Below are 25,567 nucleotides of genomic sequence, written 5' to 3'. Positions count from 1 at the left end.
TTTTCATCATATAGATTAGGATTTAGCCATGTCTAGGTTGCATTTTGCATTCATTGTCCTTATTAGGCCTGGGACTTATTATCCGAGATCCGGATTCGATCCGAGATCCGCTCCGGATCCGCTCTGAAAATAGGATATCCGGGGTGCCCGGATCCGAATCCGGATAGTAAAATCTTGGATCCGTCCAAACCGGATCCGGATATCTTAATTTTTAGGTCCGGATATCCGTATCCGGATCCGTACTTTTAAAACACATTAACTTTTTAAATTTCATTAATATTTATACTTTATATAATAATATTTATACATATATTAATTTTGTAATATTATATTTTAGTTTTTACAATATTATAGACATATATATATATATATATATATATATATATATATATATTTATAACTCTTGTATAAATATTTCATTTATGTATTATTTTTAAAATTTTAGTTTTTAAGAAAAAATTATTATTTTTAATTATTTTTGCGGATCCGGATATCCACGGATAATAGAATATAGAGACGAATATCCGAAATCCGGATATCCGGAAACCACGAATCCGGATCCGGATATTAAATCCACGGATCCGACGGATCCGGATCCGGATCCGGATACCCTAAATTTCCCGGATATCCGGATCCGTCCCAGCCCTAGTCCTTATTAGGTGTTGGAGTGTGCCATGGAGTGATTTGAGATGTTTGGGAGCATTGTGATCCAAAAGGAGGTGAAAGATGAGCATGGATGGAGCGTTTAGAGAAATCTCCTGTTGCTAAGATTTTGTGGAGACACAGAAAATTGAGTTAGCTTTCTAATGGAAGTGGTTTCAAGTCATTTGGAGATGTAATGAAGGAGTTATGATCAATTTACTAGAGGCATATCCATCCTGGTCGAGCATCGCAGAGTGACCTCTCAGAGCGACCTACCGAGGTCGCTCCCAGCTAGAGCGACCAGCCAGAGCGACTAGCTCAAGTCACTCCCAGCCAGAGCGACCAGCCAGAGCGACCAGCTCAAGTCACTCGCGTTTTGACGGGTCGAGACACAAAGAAACGCGTCGGGAGTGACCTCCTGGAGCGACTATGCTAGGTCACTCCGCGTGTTTTGCTTGGACAATTTTTATGTTATTTCAGGGGCTTTTTGGTCATTTGTTTTGATGTTTTTACACTTTCTAAACCTAAGTTAAGTACTTTTGTAAGTCATTGGAGGCAGATAATCTCTTTTCTAGAGAGAAGAACTAGTAAAAACTTCTTTTGATTCAGATTTCATTGCTTTCATCTTGTGTTCTTGTTGATTTCTTATCTATTTCTCTACATGATTAATCTGAAATCCAATATGGGTTTAAGAGGAATCATGGAGATTAGTGAGTAATCACTTTTTGAATTCATGGGTTAGGGAGATTAAGGGTGATTAGGTTAGTTCTAGGATGTTTTAGTGTAGATCATTCTTGTTCCTTGCTAGTAGAGTATTCATAATGCATCTTCTGAGTTGGCCACTCAAAAGTTGATCAATAGACATTTCCCACCCAAAAGGTGTTTGATGAAATGCCTGAGACAACTCTCCTAGGCTTTTAGTATACTTTGCCAAAGACATTTGTTGTTAAAGGTGCTAAAATAGCTAATAGACTTGTTAGTAATGATTGCTTTCATATTATTCAACCAAAGACATTTGATGTTTGAGTTATGTTAGCAAATGAGCATTCATCTAGACATAGAGCTTGCTTAGAATTGTGTCTAGACTTAAGGTTGATAGTTTGATAGATCATTTGTCATCCTTAGTTCGATACTTGATCACCCAAGGTCTAATCCCTATGCCCATGAGTTCTCTTTTCCCTTAGTCAAGAAAGTATCATTCTGTTATTGCTTTCTAGTATTAGTAGTAGTTTAAAACCTATCTAAATCATTGGTTGCACTTAGATTAAGTGAGTACTTGCATTCTCGGTGCTTTGATATCCCTCAGAACTGGTTCGACAATCACTATACTACAACATTTGTCTTAGGAGCCTTGAAAACTCCTAACATCAGGTGTGCAGATCTAGATCAATCCTTCTGACTACCGAACTAACTGGATAACTAATTGGATAGTCCATAACCCAATCAAGCTATTCAGCTATAATCCATGATCTACCGCATCCAGCCCTTAGGCTAAGGATCACATGATCAAACCGGCTTACACACATGGTCCATTGCTCAGCCGTAAGGATAAGTCCCTTGATCGTTATGCAGAAGAATAGAAGTAAACGATCAAGTTAGAGAGAGAAGGATGCAACCGGTTCATCAAATTGTCCATAAACGCAATCGGATCATCAGAAATCTATGGGTGATGGCTTATCCAATCCATCCACTCACCTCAGGTATGCGATCAGGAGTACCAACACACTACTCTTTCTCCGTTGGATCCATGTTCAAATTGATATTCAAATCACCGTAGTTGGATGCCTTCTTGGCTTGTTTCCAATCAATCATTTACTTTCCTCGACCAAGTCTCTCTTTCCAATATTCGGTCGACCATCTCTCTCACCTCGACCATTCAGCCATTTGTCCATTCAGTCAAATCGATTGCAAGGTCCATTGTGGACCGTGTAGCAGCCGATGTCTGCCTCGCATGAGACAGATGCTTCATGGAAACACCGCTCAGATTTATAACTGGTCTACTAATTATCATCTCTCCGGGACCTGCAGGCTGACCCATCGGCCTTGGTGGATGAGTTGGGAACCACAGATCATTATGTACATGTGTTTTTGCTTTATCTCCTAGTAACCAATTGAGACCTTTCTTTCCTCTCCAGCAGGGAACTATAGATAAACTAAGGTGTATTGTCAAGATCAGCATTGAGAATGATAGTAGAACATAAATATCTTCCTTTGAGTATCCTGGCAACTACACTTTTTGGGACTTGTTTGACTCTCCGAACTTATTTACTTAAAAAGAGCGAAATTATATGTTTCTATATTCATAAATCTGAAACTTTCCTCCATTTTCTGTAATCCAATTTTCTCCTCCAATGCATAGAACATTTTCATGAACTTTTACCCCACCAATAACACAATAAGGTTATTCATTTCGGAAAAAAAAAACTATACTTAATGGTTTAAGCACATGTGTTGGTATTGTTGTGTTTTTCTAATTTAAAACCATAATACTTTACACCTTGTCATTAGTTATTAATAAAGACTGGTTTTTCATTAGGGAGATTAAGCTCTTAGACCCAATCCTTCCTAATTTCTTATACATCAAAACTATCTTCCTTTTTAATCAAAAGAATAATAATTTTTTTAATCCTATTCATTTCTTCCCTAATAACTTAAGGTTAAATATATATATTTTTGGTTTGCAGATATTTTTTTTTAAATATAACTATTAGTTTGGAATTTTTTAAATATGATTTAAGTATTATTTCAAATCTAAATAAAACTAAGTATTTTAAAGATGTACTATATTTTGAACACTTAAATAACTGTTCAGAATGGCTAATTTTGGTTTGAGATCGTCAGATTTTTTGTTCCAGGTAACCTGTTCATGCTTAAGTGGAACTTTTATCTTCATTCATATACTTGCATGGTCTTTCCGGTCAGTCGGAAATCTTGATTAAGGAATTTAAAAAATTCATGAGGACATTTTTATAGTTTGATTGGTAATAATTTTCTAAGTACAATATAACTCTCCGCTATTGAAGAATATTTCATACCCATTTGCAATGTATCCCTTAAAATCTCTGAAAACCAAATGCATTTATTTGTGGAATAATTCTATTTTATGTATGCGTCGAAAAATCGAATTGAAATAAAGGATCAGATAAAACCGATACTAAGGAAAGATACAAAATGAAAGACGATATAAAATGTTTTCGTAAACATGACCATGGAGTCGAGATGTAACATCTCTTTTCTTAACTATTTATATTTACTCCATAAATGCGACGAATAATAGCAAATAGGAGTCTCAGGATAAAAACCATTATAGACCTTCACGCAGCATTCACGAATGATCCCTACGAACTACTAAACTACGAAACACTCTTGAGATTTACTTTGAGAGTTTGCTGGTATTTTTTCTGTGAAAAACGTGAGAAATGAAAGAAGACAATCACTTTATTCATAAAGGCAGACGAGAGAGATGTTAGATCCACAAGGAGGCACGTGCACACATGGCATGAGACTAAGGATCATTGCTCGACGTGCGGAGAGTGTTGAACTGAAGAGAAGATAGAAGCTTGTGCAAAGATAGGGCAAGCTTCAGGAGATGTTCAGAAGAGCTCAACCAAGCTTCAGAAGTACCCTGAAGTGTATATCTTGTGAAGTTAAGTCCAAGAAGGGCTTAGACTGATCTGTAGAAGACATTGGAGGAGTTTGGGAGGAAATGGTCGATGGTGCAAAGTTAGGGTCGGCTGTACGGACGGCCGTACGGACTGTACGGACCGGTACGGATGAGATCGACCCGAAACATCTTTTCTCAACCATCTGAAGACATTTGGTGTTTGTGCAAAAATAGGGCACAAGGGTACGGTCTGAGAAGTATGTGCAAGGTCCGGGTTGAGTAATGGTATCAAAAGAGCATCAAGAAGATGCTGTGTGCAATGGGAATCTAAGGGAGCTGGCACACGGTTCTGATTGGCTTATGATAGTCCAAGACAGGCTGGATGTTGCTGGAAAGAAAGAGACAAAGGCTGGCTATGTATCTGGACAAAGATATGGACAGATACATAAGGCAGTGTGGAGTATTTCTAGCCAAGCATTCCCACATCCAATCAGGAGCATACAACCAGCTACAAATACCCCAAGACCTGATCCAGAACGTCCATTTCAAACAAGGCTACCTCCACTGTCCATTTCTTATCCTTAACTTAGGGTTTTATGAGTTTGTAACCTGTTTTCTATTTAAAGGCCCTTTATGGGCGAATTGTAGACTCTCTAAGAGAGTAAGGGGGTTTCCCTTCTCCTTCATGAATCTGAAACACTTATTCTCTCAGTCTCTCTAGTCTCTTAATCTCTGTTCTTAAGTCTCTTAATCTCTGTTCTTAATTCTCCTATACACTCTCATCAACCTCTCTTCTAAATCACCTAAAACAAGGTCTAATCATTCTCCATTGGAGATTATCCACACACACATACTATAAGAGTAGAGATCTCTTTAAAAATCACATGGTATCAGAGCCAGGTTCATCAGAGCCTGGTTGAAGCTTCCGTAAGTCCACAGCTCACTCCTCAGCTCAAATCCAAACCTTGAAGCCATTTCTATGCGATTTCAGTCTCTACAAGAAGATGAAGGCTGAAGCCATGGTGTGTATGTTCTTGGTTCCTCATCCTGTTCTCTATCCGTCCAGATGGTGATTCTCCTTGGAAGCAAAGGTGTATGGAGAGGCCTAGCAGACCAGACTCCAAGGCGCCTTGTCCAAGAGAAGTTCTCATCCTGTTACAAACAAGATGGTGTCATAAACTTGGCGCAAAGAAGTTATGAAGAAAGGAGGGATCTTTTGAGTTGATGGTACAAGATGGTGGCCATGAACTGAAGGAGAAGGAGATGGAGGACAATCCAGACTCTTAGATCCAACAAAAGTCAAGGCTGGTTTCATAAAATGCAAAAGGAATCAACATGGTTCCTTGTAGTAAGCAATTCTATAAACCATCTTGATAATGAGCTTGTGTTGTTGACTGGTTATAGTGTGTGATGTGATTGAAAACCTGAGGATTGTTAAAGATTGATAAATTAAAATGTTTAGAATCTGTCCCAGGATACTTTAAGAGCTTTGTTTGGTGACTGAATGTGATTAATATGCTTAGCTTCGTTTCATAGTGATGCTTAGTGTGATTAACTGAATCTGCTTGCATACATGGATTGAAACTGAATTTAAAGCTGTTGCATATAGTCTTGTGGCTGTCTTACATTGAAACATTAGATTCATGTCTAAAGTGCTGAGTAAAGAAGCTTTTAAAAGTGCCTAAGTAACTTGTCTTGAATCTGTTAGGATCTTGCTTGTACTTAGAGAGCTAGCTCGCAAAGAATAGAACTTGATAATGCCTTGTGTCTATCTGTTGCATTGCTTGTGATATTGGGAATCAAACTTGATGATTTATTAATCAAGTTTTGACATCAATACTATTGAAAATGGTTAAATGCTTAATGTCAGTTCTAAATTATCTTGTCTTGTTAAGATGATAGATTATATTATCTAATCATGCTTGCTTTCATGAGCTAGAAACTGATTAAGATTAATGCATACTGCCTTGTTGCTGTCTTGTATTGTTGCATTTAGATCAAAGTCTAAGTTGCAGATTAAGGAGTAATTAAAATTGCCTAAATACGTTGACTTGAATCTGATAAGGTCTTGCTTTGTATTTAGAGAATGGTTGCTTGCATAGATAAGAACTTGACATTGTCTTGATTCTATCTAATGCTATAAAGCTTGAGACATTGGTGATCAAACTTGATGAAGTCAAGGATTGATCCCAATGCAATTGTGTCTTATCTTTGCTGGAGTTTGAGTGGTGTTTCAGGTTCACAAAAAGTGTTCTTTGCTCACCATCCATCCAAGTAGAAGAGGAATACTTTGCCATTGTTAAAGCAATGGAGAAAGACTTGTGTGTATGGCCGGTTGAGATAGCGCAGCTAGTGATAGTGATGTGCTCCTGGTTCATGGAGACACACAAGTAAAGGTCATCACCTAAGTCTTGGGGAGACTGATGACCTGAAGGCATTGGAGCTGAAGGCAATGGCAGATCGGTTGGGTTAAGCGCAGCTGTAGGTAGTGATGCGCTCCCGGTTTGAAGTCTCATTGAGGCTCACTTCAAGCTTGCACCTATACTTAGTCAAGCTTGAGGTGTGGATTCAAGTGAGCTACCAGAAGATCATCTAAGCTCAATGACCTGGTTCCTCAAGGCCATTGCAAGCTGATCATGTGTAGATGCAGCCGAAGTAGAGGGAAGAAGAAAGCGACTCAATGAGCTTCTAATAAGAAGTACTTGGAGAGTAAGCTGAGGTATCTCCTCAGTGCAATGGTGGTTAAGTGGGGAAGTAAGCATCAAGTCTGAAGAAGATGGAGGTGTTCCCACAAGGTTGTTCATGAAGCTTAGTAAGCGCTCACCTTCAAGCTTTGACCTTCCCTATACTCGGTCTCAAGCTTTAGAGGGAGTGTTAGTGAGCTTGTGTGATGAAAGGAGAAGCTGTTAAGCTTAGCAAGTGAGGACTCAAGTGGCGAAATGAAGAGACCACTCCTCACCATCTTAAACAAGGGAGTAAACTTAGTCTCATCTATTTTAATATGTCTTGATAGGTCTATCTCTTGATTATACTTTGTGCTTTCCCTAATTTACATTAAGAGTTTATAGCTTCTAGTAGAATGTCTAGGCTAATTGCACTGGAAATATTTTGCTGCTGCATTGTCTTATTGATATTAAGTAATGTCTAGAGTCCCAAAATATCATGTTCTGTTCATTGCATTGTCTTGTGTATTGCCATAGCTTGAAATCATCATGAATGTGTTGTAGAATTGAGTAGAATGTCTCTGCTGCTTGCATCATGATTGATAAGCTGTTTTGCATACATAAGCATGTCTCATACTGTCTAAGTTCAATCCTATTGTTGTCTGATGCTATAGCCTATGTTTAATCCATCATTGATTGTCTTGCATCAATTAGAAACTATCTAAGTTGCTTGCATCATTGGTATTGATTGGAACTGTTGTGCATAGCTTTAATATTGCTCTCGGATTGAACCTGTTGCATTCATTTAGCTAATGCTTTAAGATTGTGCATTCATGTATTGATGCATTTAAAAATGAGCCTAAATTGTCAATGTATTGTTTAAAGCTTGCATTGTCATTTTAGAGATTTAAAACTGCTTGTTCTTGCCTTGATTGATTGGCTTGTTTCAAGGTTTATATATTGTTGTGGCATTGGTGATCAAACAGGATGGATGATCTTAGTTTGATCCCAATGGGATGATCTGATCTTGCATTGAGTTGTGGTGATGTTAGGTACACAAAGAAGTGATACAGTGACAAGCCAAACCAAAGTGTGAAGACAAAAGGTCTAGTTCCATTGCAAATCATCACTGGATGTGTTAATCCATAATCTACAGGAAGTGTAGTGTGATTGATTATGCAATGAGAGGATGCCATTGTATAGTCCATAGTCTACAGGAAGTGTAGCATGGGTTATTATACAGTGAGAACTTGCGTTGTGAGGAATCTCTATGGTGATTCAAACACCCTAATTCCTGGTTAAGGAAGAGAGAAAACTCACAAGAAGAAAGCTATCATGAAAAATGATAGTTATTAGACCATGGAGATGCATAGAATCATCACAAGCTTAGCTCCTTCTAGTCTCGGTTCTAAGCTTGAGGGGGAGTCTTAATGCGTATGATCCATGGTCAGTAACAAGTCTTTTGCAAAAGCTTCTACAAGGATCATCAACCGGGCCAAGTCAGTGGCGTGTCTAGGCAAGAGGCTGTTCAGAGCAGCCTTGGCAAGTGAGGAAGAAGGCTCTCCATCAATGCGGCTTCAATGAGAGGTGATTGAGGAGAAGCTGATCAATCCATTCTGCCTTTCCAAGTAGTTGATGATGCCATGAAGATGGTGCATTGAGAGAGTTAGGAAACTCACAAAAACACAAGGGAAGTTCCCTTAGACTTTTTAAAACTCTTTTCAATCCTTTTCATTCATCTTATTCATTGCTTGTACTTGAAAAGATACTTAAGATGATTATGATTGAATTGTGAGATTGTGTGCATCAAGTGTGATGCAGGATATTCATTTTCTTGGTTTTGATAGGTACTGATGCACCTTTGGGATAATGTATCAGGTACCATTGCTTGAGCCTCACTAAAGATGTTCCTGGTCAGTTCCTAGCTTCTCTAAGGTGGCTGAGAAGTCTGTTGAGAAGGGGAGACCCAAACCAGTTCGATGAAGAGGGCAAGCCGTGTGTGAAGTGTTGATCAGCCTTACTGGTGTTTTGAAGATGATCTGGTCGTGTCCTAGCTTCTCTAAAATGGTTGTGAAGTCAGTTGAGAGGGGGAGACTTCAAACCGGTTCCATGAAGAGGTGAAGCTGAAGTGTGAAGTGTGCGCAAAGCTGTGTTGAGTTGCTGCACCTATTAGGCCGTGATCCAGAGCTTCTTGTGTCCAACCACACTGGTTCTAAGGCACAAGAGCTCACTGGCCAATCCCTAGGCCCTTAAGAGCTCTACTCTTTTTCCCTTGCAAAGTTTTGTCCCACAGGGTTTTCTTTGCAAGGTTTTTTAATGAGGGAGACTCTTCAGGGTTCCAAGCTTGGCTCAGGATCTCCTAGAGTCAAGCTTGAGGGGGAGTGTTGAACTGAAGAGAAGATAGAAGCTTGTGCAAAGATAGGGCAAGCTTCAGGAGATGTTCAGAAGAGCTCAACCAAGCTTCAGAAGTACCCTGAAGTGTAAATCTTGTGAAGTTAAGTCCAAGAAGGGCTTAGACTGATCTGTAGAAGACATTGGAGGAGTTTGGGAGGAAATGGTCGATGGTGCAAAGTTAGGGTCGGCTGTACGGACGGCCGTACGGACTGTACGGACCGGTACGGATGAGATCGACCCGAAACATCTTTTCTCAACCATATGAAGACATTTGGTGTTTGTGCAAAAATAGGGCACAAGGGTACGGTCTGAGAAGTATGTGCAAGGTCCGGGTTGAGTAATGGTATCAAAAGAGCATCAAGAAGATGCTGTGTGCAATGGGAATCTAAGGGAGCTGGCACACAGTTCTGATTGGCTTATGATAGTCCAAGACAGGCTGGATGTTGCTGGAAAGAAAGAGACAAAGGCTGACTATGTATCTGGACAAAGATATGGACAGATACATAAGGCAGTGTGGAGTATTTCTAGCCAAGCATTCCCACATCCAATCAGGAGCATACAACCAGCTACAAATACCCCAAGACCTGATCCAGAACGTCCATTCCAAACAAGGCTACCTCCACTGTCCATTTCTTATCCTTAACTTAGGGTTTTATGAGTTTGTAACCTGTTTTCTATTTAAAGACCCTTTATGGGCGAATTGTAGACTCTCTAAGAGAGTAAGGGGGTTTCCCTTCTCCTTCATGAATCTAAAACACTTATTCTCTCAGTCTCTCTAGTCTCTTAATCTCTGTTCTTAAGTCTCTTAATCTCTGTTCTTAATTCTCCTATACACTCTCATCAACCTCTCTTCTAAATCACCTAAAACAAGGTCTAATCATTCTCCATTGGAGATTATCCACACACACATACTATAAGAGTAGAGATCTCTTTAAAAATCACAGAGAGGGATAGATCGTTGACCGGAATTATGATAAGATTTTGGTCAATTTTTTGGTATATTCGTTTTCAAATTTAAAACGAAAAATGAAGGAAAAAAACATATGGTTTGGCCATAATTAATCAACCAAAACTTGGCCCAAAAGAATTCTAAGGCACTTCACCTAGACCCAAGACCCAAGCTCAACCGAGTTGAACTAGCCGGGCAACGGCAGCGCATGCACTCGCGTGTCGGATCCATTTTAGCCTCTAGCATCCTTTAAACTCATGCTCTGCATGTCCATATATATGTACAGCTCAATTTTGCTTCCTCTCAGCAATGTGGGATATTTATAGTTCCCATTCATTAAGCGATAGGTTTTTCCTTTAACCCGTAGGACAATTTCATTTCATATTCTCACAACTAATTTCCAAGTCCATCTTGCTTAAATAATTGATCCAATAACTTCCACATAAATAGAAATGACTCTAAATACATGAAAACTAAATTGACTCGAAATACTCTAAAGACTACTAACTCATGAAAGTTTTTGTGGAAACTCATGATTTATAACGTTTAAGAAAAGTTTCAGACACATTTTGCAGAGATAATAAAAGGAAATCGCAAAAAACGTTCCAATATTAAACCAAAAAACATATAGAAAATCTTATAAGAAATCGTTTTATAACACAGCATATTAAATTCAATCCAAGCTTTAGAGAGAAAGCGATTACGAGTTAATATTGTACGGACCAAAAAACGAATTGAAATAAACGATTAGAAAAGGCAATAGTAAGGAAAGTTATTAAATGAAAGATGATATAAAATGTTTTCATAAACATGACCATGGATTCAAGATGTAGCATCTCTTTCTTTAACTCTTTACATTGTCTCCGTAGATGCAGCGGATCATAGCGAATAGGAATTCCAAAATAAAACCACGCAGCGGATCATAGCGAATAGGAATTCCAAAATAAAACCATGATAGACCTTCACGTGACACTCGTGAACTGTCTCTACGAACTACTAAACTACGAAACACTCTGGAGACTTGACTTATTTTGAGAGATTGTTGGTATTTTTTTGTGAAAACGTGAGAAATGAAGAAGACCATCTCTTTGTTATAAAGGCATGCAAGAGTATTGTTAGCCCCGCAAAGGGAGGCGCGTGCACACGTGGCCAGAGAGTCGGGATCGTTGCTCGAATTTTTGGTATACTTTTTTCAAATTTAAAACAAAAATGAAGGGAAAAAAACTTAACCCATAATTAATCAACCAAAATTTGGCTCTTCACTAAGACTAATGCCTAAGCCCAGCCAGCGGCAGTGCGCGCACATGGCGGATCCATTCTCCTCTCTAGCATTCTTTAAACATATGCAAAGCATGTCCATATGTATATAACTCAATTTTCTTTTTTATCGATGTGAGATGTTATATATTCGATTATAACTGAAGTATATATATGAACTAACCCCTAAAATAAGCTTTTATTTACGCTTAATGTCATTCCTTCTTCTTTTTTTTTACTTTTAACCATAATAAACTTTATTTTAATCAACTTACAAAAAAAAAATCAGTTTTCTTAAAAAGTTTGTGTTCCACCAAATTGCCTAATATTTAGCTAACATAAAATATTGCAATCGTTTTTTTCAAGAAGCTTTTACTGGCGTCAAACATTTAGACATAATATTGTTTGGATTTCATTTCTCCAATTGATCAAGCAAATAGTTAAACCAAACCATTGATATATAATTGTTCGATTGAGGTCATGTGAAACGTGTTTAATGTGAGAACCAAAATTAGCAATGTCGATTTTAGTAATTGGAGGAAAGCAGAAAAGATGTCTACTTTCCCTGAGGATCCGGATTCTCTATAAGTCAACGACAAACTATCAAACAATGAACAAAACGAAAAATAACAATGTGAAATTTAAGAGCAAAAAGAGGATGATCTTATTTCGAATCTGTGTATGAGCATTACAACAGCTGAAAAAGCCTTGGCCGCAAGAGCTGTCAGCATGTTCTCTAGTTCTAACCACCTAAGACCTTAAGACCTAGTCGAGTCGCAGCTCAATAAAAAAACAAACAAAATTCCTAAATTGCTCTAAGTGCTAAAGTTGCTATGTATTTTTTGTGTCTCCTCCGTGCTCCTCGCTTAGGCTCTCCTTATATATGTCTCCAAGGTCAGCCATTTTTTTCATTTCCGCCCCTGATTGGAATTTATCTCTTTACGGAAGTTTTCATTATCTTCTTGATTTCCATGTTTATCTTGGAAGTTTTACATTTATCTTATTTTCCATTTCTCTTTATCCTAACCGAATAAACCGTCATTGTAATTTGGGCATGTTCTTGTTTTAAATCATAAGTGGACTTTCATCGTGTTTTTACGATTATTCTCGGAGAAATCATCGATTTGTCTGCTGCACGTTTTCAAAATGCTGTTGGTCTTACTAACCAAACCAAATCAATTCATCAAGTCGAGGATATTATAGTGTTAAGTTAACCTATATCATCCTGACGTTTCACTTGAACTCTTACGACAAAACGACGTCGTGGTTGTTTTCTTTGTAAAATCTCAACGAAACTCCGATTGAGACTAAACGAAAGAAATTTTGATCGAGATTCAAAGGAGAACATGATGAGACCCTTGTGGGCGATGAGAATGTTCTGTGGCGATCAGGAGGAGCGAGAAGAGCTGTGTGGCGATGTGAAGAGCCCTGTGAGGCAATGTGAGCCTTGTGTGGCAATGAGACGAGCTCTGTGAGGCGATGTGAGCTCTTGTGTGGTGATATGAGCCTTTTGTGAGGCGATGTGAGCTCGTGTGTGGTGATGTGAGCCTTGTGTGGCTATGTGAGCTCGTGTGAGGCGATGCAAGCTTGTGTGAGGCAATGTGAGCTCGTGTGAGGTGATGTGAGCTCATGTGAGGCAATGTGAGCCTTGTGTGTTTGTGTGTGTGTGGCCCATGAGAGAGTGTGTGTGGCGATGTGAAGCTGTGTGGCTAAGTGAGCGAGTGTGTGTGGCGATGTGAAGCCATGAGGGTGTGTGTGTGGCGATGTGGACGTATGAGGGAGTGTGTGTGACGATGTGAAGATGTGTAGCTAAGTGAGGGAGTGTGTGTGGCGATGTGAAGCCATGAGGGAGTGTGTGTAACGATGGGAAGATGTGTGGCTAAGTGAGGGAGTGTGTGTGGCAATGTGAAGCTGTGTGGCTAAGTGAGGGAGTGTGTGTGGCGATTTGAGTGAGTGGGAAGGGTGCTGGTTCCTTTCTTCTGTTCTTCATTATCTATGTTGATCACTTTGTAGACTTTCAGAAACACTTGATTTATTTTACGTAAGTTTTTCTTCAAAGATTTTCCGAAAATTGCTTTACGAAAGGTTATTTCATAGATTTCCTATGAGGTTTTTCCGCGGAAACTTTTCGAATTTTGTTTTGTGAAGATTGTTGCGTAAAAATTGTTTTACGAAAGGTTATTTCATAGATTTCCTATGAGGTTTTTCCGCGGAAACTTTTCGATTTGTTTTGTGAAGATTGTTGCGTAAAACTTGTAAATTATCGTAAAAACCTTTCGCAAGAACATTTTCTGATCTTTTCATGTTTGAACAGAAACTTTTTCATTTATGGTCCGCGATAAAATACACGGAGCTTTGTTATCTTATTCTTATTAAATAGGCTCGGCTTATGTGTGGTGTAGTTCATTTGAAATTTCCGGCTTGTATTTATTTGAAGAATATTTTATTGGAAAATTTTAGGCGTTGATTTCGTCGTGACCGATTTTGCCCCCCAATATTTAATATTTAGCTTCTTTTCCACTTAACATAAATGTTCTTTTTGATATAACTTAGCATAAATGTACTGGTAATTATATATAGGTTTATACATCATACATCTATTATTATTTATATAGATAACGGGTTCAGGCATAAATTTGAGGTCACTGAAAATCGACCATTAAACCATCCATATTCTGGTTAATATACATGTATATATAATTATATAGTTATCCATCGTAGTTATTTCTCGGTTTATATGCCATACATGCATCAGTTTTTATACATCATACAAGTACCAGTATTGATATTTGTACACTATAGTTTATATGAAAAATATATTATCTTATTGCAAATGGACATGTATAAAATTATACTGTCAATGGATAGAAATAACCACTAATCTAGATCGACGTTTAATGAATAGATCATAATAAGACAGATTTTCTTATTTAAAAAAAAAAAAAAAAAACTAAAATAATCCACCAAATTAGCATATCCAATATATAAGTGAATCAAATATCAAAATATCTCAATAATAATTTTCAAAAAAGTTTAATATAAATGATTTTTCTTAATTAATATGACATATTATTTTGCTATGAAATCTGTGTATTTAAAAAATAAATATATTTAATAAACATATTAAGTACTATGCTTTATAAATAAATACACTAGAAAAATATATTGTTTTGTAAAATGTTATCAAATGATTAATGTTTTATATAACATATCATTTTGCTTGCTTGGATATCCAAAAGACATATGAGCAACCAACACCATGTAAAAACAATTAAAATTATTATCAATTCTATATTTGATTATGAAAAGAAAAATGAAAATATTTGTGGTACATATCAAAATCTAGTAATTCGTTAAAACCGAAGATATTGTTTTTAACCCATAGCCCCTTTTCATTTCACAATTCACAAATAAAAGTTCATTTGAGTAAAATAATTTGATCCAACAGTTTTTTCTTTTTACAACGAACGGCAATTCTATTATTCAAACTTGAAGTGAAGTTGTCTGGATTAGCAGACCAGAATATAACAACTAATAAAACAAAGCTTTCTCAGATAATTTAAGATAATGATAATCTTTAAACACATAAAATAAAAACTATATAAATTAATAATATTGAGATTATGATAAATTATTAGTTTATAAGGTTATCAAATCACACATCTTCGGATCAAAACATAGAAATTAAAATTGCAAGGAAAACAAAAAACAAACCTACAAATTTACACAAAGGTTTGTTATCATTCTTTTTCGTTTGTCACAGGTTCCGTGGCCGTGTAGTGAGCGAAGATCGCATATCAACAATGGCAGATTTATCGGCACCAAGTTTCATTGCTTCTTTGCTAGCTCTAATGAAACGAGAAGTAGCTCCTTTGACATACTCATGAGCTTGTTTCACATTCATCTTCTTCCCAACTTCGTCCGGGAAGCTATTGAGGAAGTGATCGCCATTAAGAACCGCTGCAAGCTGAACCACTTCACCTTGAAACTCAGAAAGGGCTGCGTTTTCATTAGGCTCAGTGGTTCTCATGGGTGCAACGTCAGGTAGAGTCATGGGACAATCAGTTCGAGGAGAGGTTAAGTGAGAAACCACGTCTTCGAAAGTAGCAGCCCAAGCATCTCTGTGTGTTAAGTAATTGGAAGAAAGATTGAAAAGTTTCTTGATAGTGGCTGGTATCGATGAATGCTCGAACTCTGAGCTCTCTGTTGGTCCTTTTGCCTCACTCACCACTTCACTCACACGAGCCATATTAAAAAATGTTGCAAGCTATAAAAGTTAGTGACACGTTCAATTACAATAAAAGTTATAGTTCGATGTAACATGTTTTTTTTAGAATGTAACATACAGTAAAAACTATGCAGTAAAAACTATGTAGTAAAAATTCTAAATTTATATAGTGAGTTCGCAATAAAAATATGAATTACTATATTTTTAGAATTATTGACTGGTAACATTTGTGATGTATAAACGCTGTATATATATTATGTAGAAAAACAATTATGAATATCAATAATACTAACATTTCTTATAAATTAAATAAAATTAATTAAATTTATAATAAGTAAATATAGTAATATACTTATGCATTTATTCTAACAAAAGATACCTATGTATATTTATATATAATTTTATGTATTGGAATCTTTTAGTTACCAAACAGAATTAGCTTAGATAATTTAAATGTAAATAGTAGATTATAAATTGACTTACTAGTAAACATATATGTAAAATTTTGAAAGTGCTTTATTAACTAACAAAAATCAAACGTGAGACAACCATGCATATATTAAAGAAAAGTAAAATTTTTAAAAATTAAAAAGTAACCGTAGGGTAACTAACATAAAACCAAAAAAGTATAAGTCAACTTCTTAACTATTGGAAAAATTAAAAAGTTACCAAATGCATGTAACTCAAAGAATAACTCAATATATATATATATATATATATATAAATATATATATGTATAGTAATATTTTTGAGTTATACTCTTAATTTAAACTTATTCAATGGTAACTCATGTCACTAGGCCTCAGATTTATATCCGAGATCCGTTATCCGATCTAGGATTTGCTCCGATCCGATCCGAAAAAACGGATATCTGGCAAATCCGGATCCGGATAATGAAATTTTAGGTCCGGATATCCGGATTCAAACTTACTATTTATTTGAAATATTTAAAATTTAATTATATTTATATATGTATGCTATATATAATTTTTATATAAAATAATGATTTTTTTTAATTTTATTCAATTTCATTAATTTTTCATTTAAATAAATTAAAAAATTATTTTAATTAGCTAGTTTTTTAATTTAATTTTTAATTTTTTTTTAAAAGGATTCGGATCCGGATATCCGTGGGTATTCGGATTTCAGTCCGGATATCCGGAGAGCCCGAATCCGGATCCGGATAGCAATTTTACAGATCCGGTGAATCCGGATCCGGATCCGGTGAATCCGGATCCGAATATCTCAAAATACCCCGGATATCCGATCCGTCCGAGGGTTACATGTCACCGATCAAAGCCGTAATAAAATAAATTAATCGATGTCAAAAAAAAAATTAATCAAATGGATTGTCAGAGTGGTTGAAAACACGAGTCACGCAACGACGCCGACAAATTCTAATTATACATCTTTGAATGGAATAATCAATAGATTTCAAATTATTTCTACACCACAATTAATGAATACAATCAAGATTCAAGAAGATATTAAAATAATGTTATATAGTTGTCAAATCTATGTCTATCCATGTGATTTTGTTAGCAAATGTCAATAGGCTGTCGAGAATAGTACAGTAAAAAGTGGAAACACATGAAGTACAAGCATTTCATATTAGCAATAGATTTTCTTAACTATTGGAAAATAAGCACTTTCGATAATTTTATGTGGAAAATATAAATAAAAAGAATAAGTATGTTGAAATGATAAACTTTCATGGTAAATTTTTCGAAATAAGTTATTATAGGATACACATTTTTAATCAACAATTAATTAAAGGCTACAATGCTTTGTCAAAATAAAAAAGGCTACAATATTTATATATGCATAATATATACACTCCGCAATCTATAACTCTTTTTTTAACACGCTATAACTCTATTTATATGCAAGGTTTATATGTCAATAAATCATGTTCAAAAGCGGAGTTAAAATACTCTATTAATTTAGTTATAAAACTTGAAATTTTTTACTAAAAGAACAAGATTGTAAAACACTAAAACTATTATAGAGAGAAAAAAGAAGAACTTATCGGTTCCTTTCTGAATCCAAGGTGAAACCATAATGGTAGGAACCCGAACACCTAACCGGTCGAATTTAAAGAAGCCAGGGGCCGGTCCGGTATTTCCATCCGGATTTGGTATGCCGACAAAAGGAGTTTTCACATGATCATAAAATCCACCATGCTCATCATAGGTTATGACTAGGAGCGTCTCGTTCCACTGTGGACTCGACCTAAGTGTCTCGTACACTTCTTTAACCAGCTTTTGACCATTAGCCACGTCATGCGATGGGTGATCGTCGTTGGCCGGTAAGCCCTTGAGGTCGAAATATCTCGGTTCGATGACGGTTAAGCTCGGTAACTTTCCTTTTGCTGCGTCTCTCTGGAATTTCAGATCGTATTGATGAAATTTGAATATGTACTTTAGTTGTCGGAGATTACGATAGAATAATGTCGTCGGAATATTCTGGAAGTATATTCCGAAATCGATGTCGTTGCTGTGGAGCGAATCGAATATTGTTTTCTGAGGATACCTGAAATCAAATGATGATAATATGTTAATATCGGTTTAGCAATTACTCCTACGATATCACATTAAATTTATTTAATAGTTGCGAATTTACAAATTACAATGGTAATCTTATAAATAAGGTCTGACAATTAAGTTATTGTTACAGAGTAGTATTTAAAATGAAATTGTATTAGTATCAGTATCTGTAAACCGTTACAACCCCAAAGACATTCATTACAAAAAAAAAATTGAAATCGATTAAAAATGAATTAAAATCATTGCTATTAATAGCATATAATAACTATTTTCTAAAATTAGGAATTTCGCTCATTCAATTATTCAAGATTTGTTATGGAAAATCCTCGAGTACTAAATTCCATGATTAAGTTTAAATTAAAGTACCAGGAAAATAATAAAGAAAGAATCTGAAAAGGTGTACCCTTGAGCAAGCTGCTTCTTGACATGGCTTGTGGAACCATGTGAAGTGGCCGAATAGACAAACAACCGGTTCGGTTGAGTCGGACCAGGTATGGAAGAAAACCACCGGTCGAACACAGCGAATTCTTTAACCAGCTCAGCGTAAACCGGTACAGCTTCAGGCCGGAAGCCTTTCATGACGGTTTCCGACAAATTACCCGGCATCGAAAGCGCTTGCTCAACGAAACCCATCATTGACGGGATCTGACCCTGACCCGACCCGAATACCTGTCGCTCTACAGCTTCGAACGAATGACCCGGATCAGGATCCACAAACTCAGCATCATTCGTGAAACATATGGTTTGAGTAGAATTCGGAACCGGGTTACATTCTTCACCCGTTACACCGTCTATGGAAGGGTTAACCGATTTCTTCATCCAGCCTAGGAGGTGATCGAAGGACCGATTCTCCATGACCAAAACAACGACCGTTTTGATTGGTGATTGCCATTGATGGGAAGCTTGAGCTACATGGGTCAATGTGAGAAGAAAGTAGAGTGCAAGAAAGTGTGAGAGAGTAAAGGAAGCTGATGGCTTCATGAATGGATTAGTTTTCTCAGGAAGGTGTGAGAAAGAAGATTTGATTCTGTGGTTTTGTTTTCGCTTGGATTGATTTTAGAAAGAACATAAAGACTGTGGAGAGATAATTGTCTCTTTGAACCAAAAAGCAATAAATAGAGGTTAGAAGAAAATCAAAAGATTAACCCAAGTTACAAAAAAAAAAAAAATCAAAAGATGAAGAGAGAGAGAAGTACAGAGTGAGAAGGTTTGATTTAAACGAGAAACTCTTAGAGAGCAATATCACAAGTTATGGCGTCTACTTACTGCTTTTATTTTTACTTTCCTTTTTGCTTTAATTTTGGTGGGCTCGTTACGTAAAAGAAGATTCTGTTCTCACTGATAAAATAATTCAGTACTCGGAGATTTACTCTTTTTTTCCTGGTCAATGTGACTCCGAAATTGAGGGTTATTTATCTGAAACTTTGAAATGCATATACACGAGAAGACATGCCCCTGCGAAAACCACGTAGATGATCATTTGTTTTCTTCTTGATGCTATATGTGGATTCCTAGAGGTCTTAGTTGTTTTGTTTATTTTGTGAGATCTTGATGAACAGTTTAGTTTATATCTTGTTCTAAAATACGGTCCAGGCGCTCGCCTAATCGACGTTTACTATACGGTAGCAAACTATACTGTTTTTAATGTTATACATTATGTCATGCGGATTTATATAATTCAGACGAATAATAGCGTTTAGGCGGACATTAGTCTACGCGGACGCCTAGGCAGATTTTAAGCATTAATATTCAAAAAAATAAACTATTAATATTATTATTATATTTTATTAATGTTATTCTTTATATTACTTTTGCTTATTTTATGTATTTATATGATTGTAGATATTTGTATAATTGTTTCAAAATCATTTTAAATTTATCATCTTTATATATTTAAAATGGCTTTAATTTTTATAATTTAAAACTATTTATATATGTTAAACTATATATTTATGCATAAAAATGGATTTAAAATATATTTATGTTCAGTTGTTTTTAAAATAATGTATATATATTAATTTTATACTTATATTTCGTGTAAAAGTATATATTTGTATATACTCCGTTTAAGCGTCCGCCTATACGGCTAGGCGCTATACAGTTATGTAACACGTAATGAACGCCTAGCGCGTTTTACAACACTAGTTTATATACATAAAAAAAGTTTAGTTTGGATATTAATATTTTTTTACTAGGATAAATAATCTTAAGAATGTGTATACTAGAGATTAAACTTTAATTCTGATTTAAGCGATTTTAGGAGTATGGTTATAAATTAATCTGCACCTATAGTGCTCATATACATTAACTACACTTTACCAAAAATAATCACCATCATGATCATTACTTTTGGCTAACGTGCCCCGCTGATTTTCATTTAGTACAAAATTCGGGATTAAAGAAATACCTGATGTTTAGTGACTCATACCAAAAAAATTGTATATATATACAAGGGGAAATGGGTTTTTAATTCCTCGTCTATTTGAAATTTGCACTTTTAATACCCAACTTTAGGTTGCGCAGATTTATTCCTGAAGTAATGTTTAATTGCGCAAAATTAGACTACAAAAAATTAAACATAAATTAATGACGGAAACGTTAAGTCTAAAACGTTAATCTGATTGTCTTTTGCCTTGAAAACTCAGAACCCTAAATTCTCTTCGATTGCTAGAAAGATTTTTAAAGAAAAAGACAATTTGTGGTGATGAGATGGTGAAAAATTTCACAGGAACGCGTGAAGGAAGACGAAACAAGCTTCCAATTCGAAGAACACCCTTGAATTGTGTCGAACCTGAAGTTCCAAAATCAACAGAGAATAAAAGGTAAATTCAATCTTCTTCATTACTTTAGTTGTGTAGTGTCTGGTTAATATTTGTTACGATCTTTTTCATTAATTTGGCTCTAGGACTGTTTCTGAAGAAGAAGAAAGAAGCAATGTTGTTGAAAGAGGAATGACGAACACTCCTAAAGAAGACTAATTATCTTGGCTGAAGAAGAAACAACTAAAAGTGATGAACTTATAATTAAGGAACGAAGAATAAACAAGGAATGTGCTTGAAGAAGAAGAGATAATAAATCCAGAAAAGACAAAAAAAATTGGTTGAATAAGAGATAAGGAATAAAGAAGAAGAAGCAACTATAGAGTTTGATGATAATCCTTCTGGCTTTTTAGATTTAACATCTCCGTTTAGTATTGCATCGTTTAATCTTTTTAGTCCAATTTTGTGAAATTAAACATTACTTTAAGAATAAATCTGCGCAACGTAAAGTTGGGTATTAAAAATGTTGATTTCAATTAGTCGAGGAATTAAAAACTCATTTTCCCCCAATGTATATATAGTGCTTAACATACAAGACAATGATAGTGCTTTTAAGTTACCATATACTAGTTGTTTTCAGAATTTATTTGATTGTACTATGTAGTTTTATTTTTGTGATCTTAGACGATGCTGAAGAACAGGTACATATCTACTGCTCCTATTTACAAGAAAAAGGAAAGAAGAATGAAGCCAAAAAAAGGTAAAAATAACAAGAGAAAAAAAGTCGCCCACTAGTTCGCCACTGAGCTCGTGAGTACTGAACTGATCACGACATACCAACCAACTAGATTTGGTCGTGTGAACACTGAATGCATTCATATGTACAAACCACAAGACTTCTTAACTTTGTCCTTAACCGATTTAATATACATCTATATATACAGGGGCGAAGCCAAAGAGAGAGAGAGAACTGGGTGCACCATGCACGGATTATCTTTATTTTTTGAAACTCTTCAATGTAAAATTATATGGATTAATAGATAGTTAGTTATAAAAAGTGTGCATGCAGCACAATTTGGATCTGCATTCGCCCCTGAATATGTATCATTTTTGAAAAGTAGAGAAGAATATGTCAGTGACTCAGTGCAAGACTGCAAATGGATATTGAAGAGATTAAGAAAAAATCAACCCAACTTGGCAAAGATTAATATTACTCCCTCAAATTGAGATTAGGCCCAGATAGAATCAGATCATAGATGAGGCCATTTTAATCTTTGTTCTGTCATAAACCATCGATTCATTAACTTTGACTCAATCATTAGTCGTCACGGTTCACGTGTCGAGTCTTTCGAAAACAACGCATCCGCACGTGACATTGCCACCGGCCGTCTCATTTTCACATAGCACAAGACGTTTCGAACTCTTCAAATCCAAAAAAGAAACCGTCGCACGCTGTCAACTTCTTCTCTGCTAATTCTCTCAAAGTATGGCGGATTGGGGACCTGTAGTGGTCGCTGTGATACTATTTGTGCTTCTGACTCCGGGACTTCTCTTTCAGATTCCGGCGAGAGGTCGAGTCGTCGAATTTGGGAATATGCACACAAGCGGAGCATCGATTCTTGTACACACCATCATTTACTTCGGTCTCAACACCATCTTCACCATCGCTATTCGTCTCCACATATACACCGGTTAATGCTACCCTAACGAATTTGTAATTTTTTCCGGTTGTCTGGTCTTCGTACCGGTTTGTTTTAAAATGTAATATTCGTCCTCTGGTTTTGTTTATAATTTGCGGTGTCTGGTGTAAACGCACATCTTTGGAATATGTGAATCTGAATATGCATTAAGTTTAAATATTCAGAATCTGCCATGTTTGATTCTCGGATTGATTTAAGGGGTTTTGTGGTCCTTTTTGGATTTCAGTTTAATCTGGTTCTGGTATTTGTTTGAATCGTGAATCGTGATGGTAGACAGCTAGTTAGGCATCGTTGGCGTTGTTGGTGTGAAAGTTAGCTCCGTTAGAATCCGGTTTAAGTTTTAACAGTTTTTTAGATTCCTGGTTTTGGCTTTACTTCAATTGGCATTTCTTCCGTTTAGTCTTGTTCGGTTCGCGTGTTATTGCTTGAAATTGTTTTATTCAGTTTGAGAGAGATGGAAAGCAAATCAGACGCTATTCTCTTTGTGATTATCCACTACGGCCATTTTTCTTCTAGTGAGGCCATGTTTAGCCAAGCCCCAACGATTCCTGTTTGATGGCGTAACACGGTGGTCATGTCTCTTTAATGTCCAAAGTTGCGTGGAAGAGATCTATACACAAATGAATCAAATACCATTTTCCAAACATTGGATGACTTGTAAAGTATTTTCAGCTAAATATATAAACTGTTGGTCGCATATGTTTCCATTCTTCCCTCTTCTTCATAAAAACAGTTGCGTGCGCTCCATGGCCTCATAAGTAGCACGAATCATCGAACTGTGGGGAGGCAATCCAGTGAGATTTATTCCTACACTTACTAATGAGGAAAACCTTTGAATCCTGAAACTCGCTGTTGCTATTAACCACATCTTCTCTGAGTTCTTGCCTTACTCAACTGTCTATCTAGAGTTTAAGAAATTCAAGAAATCCTTTTTGTATTGCCGTCTAGAAAGCTTTTCTTTAACAGGTTTAATCACTACTCCTCTCATCTAGAATTTTCCATTATGTTTCTTAACTGGTTTCGAATCTGATCTTGATAAATAGCTGCGGAACAACAACAAAGCAAAGCTCTGTTTCAAAACGTTTCTTCTCTTTTTGTTTTGTAAAATTCACGTCCTTGTGTTCAAACTTTGTATAAGATGATAAATGTGATAACTTTATTTTCCTTTTCTGTTATGATAATCACTGAAAATATTACACTGGAGGGACCAAATATCAGTAGCTACTTACATGTCTCCCTTAATAAAGCTTGCGAACTTCTTCACGAGTTCATGAGCTTTCTCAGTATCAGGATTCTTCAAATGAAAGACATGTTTTTCTCCTTCAGTCTCCATCACCTCCACTTCTCCCTTCCAACCACTCCTCTCAAGCTTCGCCGCGTAACACCAATCTTGCCTCACTAGCAAATCTAACTCTGCCACCATCACCAAAACCTTTCTGCATCCCAAGCCGGAGATATCCACCGACTCCGCTTGAACGACGTTGATAAACGGATCATCCACTCCGTCTTTGCTATTAGGACTCGCTATCCTCCAGAGCGTCTCCGATCTGGACCTCGTCGTTACATCCGTCGTATCCTTGTCGTCGACTGGTGTTTTAGACCAGAAGTAAGGATGAACCAAGATGATTCCCGAGATTCCTGAACCGCTCAAATGGGGACTCAGTTTCTCCTTCGCAGCTCTCATCGTCATGTGATGAGTGATGTTCGCACCGGCGCTGTCTCCGGCGAGGAACACTTTGCTGAAGTCGGCGTGTTTGTTCAGCCAATTCTCCGGTCCACAACCGGCGATGTGGGTGAATACCCATTTGAGAGACGTCCATGAATCATCGTAAGGGATCGGAATGGGATGCTCCGGTGGACGCCGGTAATCCACCGACACTGCTATGCAGTCGGAAGCAGATACAGCCGTCGTGAGGAAAGTGTGGTAAGTCGGTGAGAAAGGGGTTTCGATGATGAATGCTCCTCCGTGGAAGTAAACGAGGAGAGGGAGTTTCTCACCGGTCTTCGCGGCTTTCTCCGGGAGGAAAATACGGACGGAGAGATTATCGCCGGGAGAATAAACGACGTCCTTCGAAACGACGCCGTTGTGGGGAGTTAAAGAAGATTGGACGATGGTTTCACCGGTGAGGCGCTCGATGCGGCCACTCTTGTAGATTATGAACACTGGAGAGAAGTCGTACACGATCTCTGAATCCATGGCTTCCGTTGACTTGAATGATAAGATTGAAAGACTTCGATAGTTGTTTGGTTTGTGTATGTGTGTGTTAGGTTTATGTCTCTCTCCAATTTTATTGGAGGGTCTGTTCCAGACGCGTTATCTGTTAAAGATTCATTTCATATTGAAACTACATCTGATTTTATGTCAATTCAGTCCAAGGGCATCTCGATCCCAACTTCATTTTTTCCTCTAAAATGAAGTAAAAGTGGATATAGAGTAAGGAATGCTCCAACCCAACTCCATATCTCACTCCATAATGAAATTTACTCCATAAATAGAGTAGTTTATTCTTTTGTTTGTTCATCACTTCATAATGGAGTGGGAAATGAAGTAGGGTTGGAACACTTTTACTCCATTTTAAAAAAAAAATGGAATTTTACATTGGAGATGCTCTAATAATTGTGATTTTCGGCCCGGTAATCTGTCAACCCATAAATACTATATGAGGCTTTCGTTGTGAAAAATAGCAACTCTCGTACTGAGAATGGATTTCTAGTACCCTTATGGATCAACCTAAAAAAGCTAAACGAAATGATCAATGGTGTAATAGAGCTTGCATTCGTCGTCCACCACATGGAGTGCTAAAATGCAACTATGGCGCAGCTTA

At 36.7% G+C, this 25,567-nt stretch overlaps 3 protein-coding genes across 3 annotated transcripts; 1 reads left to right on the top strand and 2 right to left on the bottom strand.

Moving 5' to 3' along the window:
• Window positions 1-15,101: 15,101 nt before the first annotated feature.
• LOC106376581 (non-specific phospholipase C6) lies at window positions 15,102-19,502 on the bottom strand. The gene is made up of 3 exons (XM_013816671.3): window positions 18,687-19,502; window positions 17,767-18,269; window positions 15,102-15,739 (listed from the first exon to the last, which is right to left on the bottom strand). Exons 1-3 carry the CDS (start codon window positions 19,262-19,264, stop codon window positions 15,267-15,269), a joined length of 1,554 nt encoding a protein of 517 aa, XP_013672125.1. The 5' UTR covers window positions 19,265-19,502; the 3' UTR covers window positions 15,102-15,266.
• A 2,897-nt stretch (window positions 19,503-22,399) lies between these two features.
• Window positions 22,400-22,934, top strand: LOC106374694. Its single transcript, XM_013814665.3, has one exon. It carries the CDS (start codon window positions 22,529-22,531, stop codon window positions 22,736-22,738), a length of 210 nt encoding a protein of 69 aa, XP_013670119.1. The 5' UTR covers window positions 22,400-22,528; the 3' UTR covers window positions 22,739-22,934.
• A 947-nt stretch (window positions 22,935-23,881) lies between these two features.
• LOC106376580 (probable carboxylesterase 13) lies at window positions 23,882-25,109 on the bottom strand. The gene has a single exon (XM_013816670.3). The coding sequence runs from the start codon at window positions 24,937-24,939 to the stop codon at window positions 23,968-23,970; it is 972 nt and encodes a 323-aa protein (XP_013672124.1). The 5' UTR covers window positions 24,940-25,109; the 3' UTR covers window positions 23,882-23,967.
• Window positions 25,110-25,567: the final 458 nt, after the last annotated feature.

Source organism: Brassica napus, chromosome C1, assembly GCF_020379485.1.
Source record: "Brassica napus cultivar Da-Ae chromosome C1, Da-Ae, whole genome shotgun sequence".
NCBI classification, from domain to species: domain Eukaryota; kingdom Viridiplantae; phylum Streptophyta; class Magnoliopsida; order Brassicales; family Brassicaceae; genus Brassica; species Brassica napus.
This window is presented reverse-complemented; position numbering and strand designations above follow the sequence as displayed.

Coding starts and splice junctions, on each gene's coding strand:
- LOC106376581 (XM_013816671.3), bottom strand. CDS start 19,264: ATGAAGCCATCAGCTTCCTTTACTCTCTCACACTTTCTTGCACTCTAC. Junction 18,270..18,686: donor AAGAAGCAGCTTGCTCAAGG/GTACACCTTTTC, acceptor ATTTGATTTCAG/GTATCCTCAGAAAACAATAT. Junction 15,740..17,766: donor TTGGATTCAGAAAGGAACCG/ATAAGTTCTTCT, acceptor GTGTGAGTGAAG/TGGTGAGTGAGGCAAAAGGA.
- LOC106374694 (XM_013814665.3), top strand. CDS start 22,529: ATGGCGGATTGGGGACCTGTAGTGGTCGCTGTGATACTATTTGTGCTT.
- LOC106376580 (XM_013816670.3), bottom strand. CDS start 24,939: ATGGATTCAGAGATCGTGTACGACTTCTCTCCAGTGTTCATAATCTAC.